Source organism: Montipora capricornis, chromosome 3, assembly GCF_036669925.1.
Source record: "Montipora capricornis isolate CH-2021 chromosome 3, ASM3666992v2, whole genome shotgun sequence".
Taxonomy (NCBI): domain Eukaryota; kingdom Metazoa; phylum Cnidaria; class Anthozoa; order Scleractinia; family Acroporidae; genus Montipora; species Montipora capricornis.
The window spans coordinates 16,719,102-16,726,601 of record NC_090885.1 but is presented as its reverse complement, the minus strand read 5'-3'; the positions used below and the strand labels follow the sequence as shown (position 1 = coordinate 16,726,601).

At 38.1% G+C, this 7,500-nt stretch overlaps 1 protein-coding gene across 1 annotated transcript in view; it reads left to right on the top strand.

Annotated features, from left to right (window-relative positions):
- The first annotated feature begins 952 nt into the window (after positions 1–952).
- Positions 953–7,500, top strand: part of LOC138042426 (glutamyl endopeptidase-like) — a 178,118-nt gene continuing 171,570 nt past the window's right edge. The window contains exon 1 of the mRNA XM_068888321.1: positions 953–1,076. Within this exon, the coding sequence (XP_068744422.1) occupies positions 955–1,076 (122 nt within the window). The 5' untranslated portion in view covers positions 953–954. The remainder of the gene's footprint in view (positions 1,077–7,500) is intronic.

The window sequence follows — 7,500 nt, the reverse complement described above, 5'->3', positions numbered from 1 at the left end:
GGCGCTTGATGGACGTTCGGAGAGTTGTAATGATCGTTTTTATTTGTTTTGTTTTTTTTTTCCTATTATGCGTTGCTACTGTTCTGCCAGTAGCATACATTTTCATATTAGGCACTCTAGAATCTAGGATGGATGAAATTAGCTACAAGTTTCAAGGACTTTCCAGCACTGACTGCAATTTTCAAGGACTTTTAAGGCCTTGAATTTTTATTTTCAAATTCAAGGACTTTCAAGTACTTTCAAGGTGCGTGCGAACCCTGATCAATGTACTACACTAAAGTGATTGGACTCTCACAGTGAGAGTTTGTAGAAAATAGTAGCGGCTCGAAAGCCCTTGGATTTTTCTCATTCAAACAAGAACTTAACCTATGGATTTCCTCATGTTTCTCATTGCTCATTTCATCCCTCCAAAGAGCAACAGCTCTGTAAAAACAATTTCCATCTCCTGAGACAAGGACTTCTCTCTTTTGAGGAGAGGAGGTATATTTCCAGAAGCCATAATTCGTTTACGCAAAACGTAAGTAATAAGAAAACAGCCTAGACACACGTAAATACCACTAAAAAGGCTTTGTGGTGTTATTTACTCCAGATTTGTACCTAATTTTGTAATATTTCATGTCCATGGTGAGATGTCAATTTCACAATGAACCTTACGGATCCTCACGCGAGCAAGGTTAATCCGGTAAATTTTACGTCATATTTCACGGTTATTCAAACAAAAACTTACATTTACCACGTACCAACATTACCCAAATCGATTTCTGATAAATCTGTGTTGAAAAGAGCGTTGATCTCTCTCCAAAATCGTTTTTTGGACCTCGAAATAAGTCAGTTTGCGCCATACATTTTCTTACGGCGACTTGCAATGCTTGCCCCCTGGCGATCCCAGAACCCTTTGCGTATAAACAGGAATCGAGTCACACAGAGAACTGCGTGACTTATAAAGTTACTGCTATGGAGGAACCAGAGGTTGTACTCAGCGGAGGAGATAGCTTCATTCCTACCGACGTTCACAGAGATCGTGTAAGAGCTGTTTGCCGTATTGAGATAAAGAACCAAGAAACGAAGAAGCTTAAGTAAGTTTATTCATTGAACTTTACATAATTATCAATATTAGTCATGGCACCCAATTCAAGAGACACTGTGAAATATCCAAGGTACATTTGGACGTTGTTCTTGGTCGATGGAAACGAATGGCGTTTATTTTACTATCGTCATGTATTGGAGATGGTTGCCTCCGAAATCAGGAGTCAAACAGTTGAGAAAAAAGTATTTTAATTAGTCTTCCGTTTACAATTTTAATATCACCGACTGCGGCGAAAAGGGGTGATCTTTGAGGGTAAGAAACCATACAAAAATATTTTTACATGCTTAAGACATGAAACTAAAGTAAATGCTTAAAAGTATACGTGATACCACGGCGGGGCCAGACCCCCCAATTGTTTCATTCTCGCGTGGGCACTTTTTTTCAAGATGGCGGCTTGCAGGCGTGCAAAGCCTCCTGGGTTTTCAACACTGGGGACTCGTGCTGAGATAGGTCGATTTTTACCGCCATTTGTGCACCCTGGGTACTATCCTTACTTCACTGGCGCGTTTTTTCAGATTCTTTGTTTTGAGAGCTGCAATTTGGTGTACATGTATAATGAGTCTAGGTTGTTACAAAATATTGGATAAAAGCAGTAGGTTAGGAGACGAAAATGGCGAAGCAAGTTCGCCCCTAGAGCGGCAGGTATTTTTTGCAGGTTGCAGGTTGAAATTTCATTATAACTGGAAAACCGCTGGCACTAAAAGAACGGTAAAGCGGTAGACTTGCCGTGACTGTTACATGAATAGCTAACCTTAGGCCTAATTAGGCCTAAAGAAAAGTTTTTAGGCCTAAGGTTAGCTATTCATGTAACAGTCACGGCAAGTCTATCGCTTTACCTTTCTTTTTAGTGCCAGTGGTTTTCCAGTTATAATGAAATTTCAACCTGCAACCTGCAACCTGCAAAAAATACCTGCCGCCCCAAGAGTACTCAAGGTAGTGCATCTTCGTTGATATTTACGTGTGATGTAGAGCGATAATAATAAATTTTGAAGTCATACATAGGTTAATCTCATAAAGCTTAAAACAACGCTTCCCGCTGGCAGAGTTTAACTGCGTTAAAAAAGAAAGAGCAAAAGCAATCCTCGAAACCAATGAAGAAATAAGCAGCCCGAGGAGAAAGCTCCATGAGCAAGCGACAGACATTAAAGTTTTGAAGAAAAAAGCAGCACAAACTCGAAGAACGAAGGCGAAGAAAGAAGCAAAAGGTTAGTATTTTCGTATTAACATTGATAAAGTGGTGTGACTCAATGATCAGTTGTTTAACTGCTGTTAGCTTACGAAGTGCAAAATATTCAAGTGAACTGAGCACTATTCAAGTTAACTGAGCACTATTGCAAATGATAAATAATAATGATGATGGTAATAAAAATATCATTTTTATCATAAATAACAAATGACAAATGTACGATTTTTCCAGGTTTCCTGTGACATGTATTTTGCTAGTTCATATCATTTTTCTCATTTAAAAAGTATTAATTTGTTGATTTGCTCATTTATCCCTGAAAACACTTTTAGATTGCTGAAATTGATGTTGAAGATCATTCCCCTGGGGAAGCCAAAAAGAAAAAGGATAACAGACGCCCCATTGTCACTAGTGAAATCTCTGCCTCATCCAGTGAGAAGTTAACCTGTCAAGAAAACAGTTCTTGATAAGAAGAAAGAAGACCATGTCTGCTTTGAGGGAAATACATGTAAGTGGATCAGCAGTTAAAGAGAAGGTGTCATGTCAGGACATCAGTCCAGTACTTGATGGTTTGTGGTCAACATTGATTTGCACTGCTTCAAAACCTGAAATGGCTAATTACATCAAAAAATCATCTCAATGTATGCATGAGATAATTCCAAATATTGTCAAAGCTAAAATAAAAGAGTATGAAAAGAGCAAGGAAAATCGGGTGAGACGTATGGGTTTGCTGTATGAAGGAGGCCTTATTAGCCAAAAGGAAGTACACAAGCATCAGAAACAGTTCAGATGTAGTAAAAGAAACTGGGAAGAAGAGGAAGAATGTGAAAACAGAGTTTATGACTGGATGTCAGGTTCCTAAAATTTTGCCTTACAAAGCTCTCATGGCCTTTATCAGAAGTATTGACATTGGTGAGGTACTTTCCTTAGAAACCCTAGCTGCCAAGTATTGTGTAGAGGCATTCCCTGGTGTATATAGGCCACTGAAACCATTTTTGCTGAAGCTCGCAGACTTTTACCTTGTGATAGATAGCAAAAGCCCCTGTCTTCACTGGTTTAATGGAGAAAAGGGGGTGTTATATGTAGCTGTTGGGGCAGATGGTGCTCCATTTGGAAAGGACGACACTGCAGCTGCCTACCTGGTGAGTGTTCTGAACATCCTGAATAGAGTGCAAAGTTGCCATGACAACCATCTCCTAATGGGAGCAAACTGTGCTGAAGATACCCAACTGATGAAAAAGTACAGTGAGCATTTAAGGAGACAAATGGAAAAAATAGAGGGAAAGAAGTTAACAACTGAACAGGGAAACCAGGTGGTTTTTCGTTTTGAACTTATTCCAGCTAACATGAAATGGGTCTCTTATATGTCCAGAGAATTAAATAACTGTGCAGTTTATTTCTCTTCATTTGCTAATGTCAACCAGACTGACAAAACTACAATTGGTGGCTCAATCGGTGGATCAGATGCAACCTGGCAACCCTGGGACTACAAGAAGAGACTTGAAACTGCAAAGAAGGTTGAAATGTGGAAATCTAAACTTCGAGATCCAAATGGAAAACAGAGACTGTTAAGTGTGGACGATTGTGCAACAGTTTTCAAAGGTGGTTTAGTGAGAAACGAAAGAAAAGAATTCAGTTTTCTTACAGATTCACTGGACTTGAATCAAAAAAGATTTCATGGAACTTTGCCTCCCTTATCCAGGAGGTTTTGAAAATAGCTAATCTCTCTAAGAACTCCATTGTGAAACTGCATGCCTTGGCACTTGCTGGCTTAAACCTCAGAGATTCTGCTGCTATTTATTCTAGGGTGGAGGTAAACAAACAACAAATTGAAAATTTGAAGATCACATGTCAACACTACTTCACAACAAACTGCTTGCTGCTAAGTGGTGTAAATCCCACAGTGTGGACCATAGGATATGCTATTCCTTATCACACTGCACAGTTGCTTGAAAAAAATGGCTTTGGGCTTGGCCTAAATTCTATGCAGGGGCGAGAAGCTAAACATGTCAAGTTAGCCAAATATGTTGAGAACACTTGCAATTTGAAGAAGAGCATGAGGTGGTGGATAGTGTTTCGTCATGAGTTTGTCTGTCTCTTGTGGCTTAGAGAATTGGACCCCTTCAGTGTATCCTAGTAACCGACAAGAGAAAAGAAATGTCTGTGAATCATACATTCCAAAGAGGGTAAAAGACGGTGGTGACAGGTTTTGCTATTGTGGCTTGCAAAAGGCAAGTCCAAATGATAATAGTTGCATAATCTGCACAAGTAATTTGATGCAACTAATAAAACAAAGTGTTGTCTCTGGAAAAGTCAAACCAGAGATTAAGCAGCTTCATTCATAACATGTAAGATGTTTTTTTTTTTTAAAAGAAACTCAGATGCAGCCGGATTTCATAACATTAATTCAACATTGATGTTAAGGGCAACCAAATGAAACATACACACAAAGAAACTCAACTTGAATTTATTGTTACTGTATCATACTGTCAATGTGTAGTAATGATTATTAGGGAATAAAAATTAAATTCTATCATTTCAAATGTAAGAATAGTTACTATATTAAGGACGTTCGCGCTAATTGTTTGTGCGCAACGTTACTGCGCAGGTAACGCGACTGTAATATGTCACGCATTACTTCGAGCATTAGTGAAGTTGAGGTTTTAAAACCTTTGCAAAAACCTTGGACGATAAGTCTTGCACAGCGTTGGATCAGAGAAGATCGTGATCAGTCAAAATTGATTTAAAATACTTATCAAAGTCAAGTAGACTACTGCACGACTGATATTCGCGAGGTTTTTATCAGTCGTGCACTAGTCTTCTTGACATTCATACATATTTTTCAAGCATCAGTTAAAATAACATGGCGACAAAAACTCCGAGGAAAAAATTCCAGGCCGGCAAAAGAATGGCACATTTATTCCCGAATCATCATTAAACTTCAAATGGAAGTGAGCGGGAGGATGGAAAAGCTCTGGAAAAGGTAGCTGATCGAGTAGACTAGTGGCTGAAAGTTTGGAAAACTCGAGGACGAACCGTTGCGTAAATTTAATGGGGCTGTTTCTTTTTAATGTTTTTATTACCCTACGAACTTAAGTTCAAAATGAATGCATGTTTTTAAAGTTCTTTTTCTTTACTTTCGTGAAAATTGAGCAGTATTTTCGTCCTCGCCCGCTTAAATGGTGCGGACCTGCGTGGAAACAATCAGCGATTAAATTTTACAAAAAACAGACTCCAGAGGATGAGCATTACGGCAATGGAGAGATATTATACAAAACACCAACCAAATGAAGATGACCCCAGCTTAAAACTTCGTTGTTATGCTCGAGAAAGGTTTTTTTTTCGGTAAAAACCTTTCATTTCTTCAACGATCGAGCCTCTCTTGGGTTCCAGTCCTTGCCCGACAGGTCACGCAAAAGCGTGACAAACGAAATTTTCCAAGAGCTTTGCAAAATCACATCTATTTTACTCGTTCAGATCATCGGTGACCCCTATTTTTTTAATCATGAATCACTTACTTTACTTACTATCTACAAAATATGATGAAATGGAAAATTTCTCACCGTAAGAAGTTATCTTTTTTTAACATTTTCTTTCCTTGTGCCATCGAATTCTGGTAGTGGTTGCAACGGATAGGGCTTACGAAAACGCTCGTCGAGGATGAACTCTACTGTTCACCACATCCCTAGCGGCATACAATTATCTAAAAATCTCACTCCTAAAAACCTATGCACGGAAACCTTCACTCCAACAGTTTATTTTTATGATTTTCGATGGATGAGCAGAAGAGGCTACATCTCACTATTATGACCGATTTCTCGAAATTAAGGCATTTTTCTACTGCCATTTTCTCCGAAACAAAGTCGGTGACCCCCATTTTTTTTTTCATTTTTGGAGTAAGTACTTTATGACCTAACTCTAGGCGAGAAATGAAGAAAATCTCACCGTAGGAAGATTTTGGCGCGAACGTCCTTAAGCTGTTTTATAAATGTCATGCACATTTTAGGTGATCGTATCGAAAAAGTACGTGATATCTAAGCATGCACAAATGGTTTATTTAGAAAGATGCTTATGAACTTTATAACACGAAATCATAACTTTGGTTACTAAATAATACACTAATATACCTCTGGTAGAAAGAAATGAGAATAATAAATTATGTCAATCAATATGATGGTAATCAACAGTAATGGACTTGGTAATCAAAATATTACTTTATCTCATATAGACTTTTAAACACAATATATTATTAGTCCAAGTCGTATACTTTTTTTAATACACACAACCGTATGATCATGTGTATATATAGCAAACATACACTGCAAACATCCATATGTATCCAGTGATAGTTATCTTAAATCATTGTTGTTGTTTTATTTTTCAAATGTACACTTTGATGCATTCATGTGTGGCATCATTTGAATGTTATCAGTATTAATAGCAAAAAAAGGATATTATTCCCTACAAACTGCATTCACAGTATCTTTACACAAGATACAACTGATGACAATGCCCCCTTTAAACCCTAATATCAGTTTGTGGAGTCTCCACATTGTTCTCCATACATTGTCTGTGTAACTTGCTCTCAACTGTGTGGCTTCATAGCTCACTTGGTAAGAGCACTGCACCGGCATTGTAGAGGTCGTGGGTTCGAATCCTGCTGAGTCACCTGAAAAATTTTCAGGTGCATATGAGACAGTTTCTTAAATTGTCCAACAAGCGTGAGGATCCTCTCTTCATTTGATTTCTAACACCGCACTTCGCCAAAAAAAAATTTCTTTCATTATGTGGACCATGTTGTTATAATAATGATAATAATCAACAACAGAAGTTTGGAAAAAACATTTATAATAAGAATATTTTTTTTGCCAGACTAGTGTTGTGGGATACCGTTTATGTTCCAGTAACCATAATAAAACTTCACTGACAGAATCTCATTTGTCTTGTGAAACTTAAACTGAAGAGGCTTCTCTTCTGAAGCAATAACTTGACACACCTTTCAAGAGGCTCTGTTAGAGGCTTTTTTCAAAATTCTTTCCCCATCCATTTCAGATCCATCCAAGTCCATTCTCTTAAACAGATACTTTGCCTTTCGTATGTTCACTATCTTATAAGTAGTGCAGGTATTTGTCTCCATTACCTGATACCCGAAGTTTGTCCTTCCCAGTATGTCTTTTGCAATACAAGAGAAGATCTCTCCAGGCATATCGACGGTGAATTCACCAGCCCA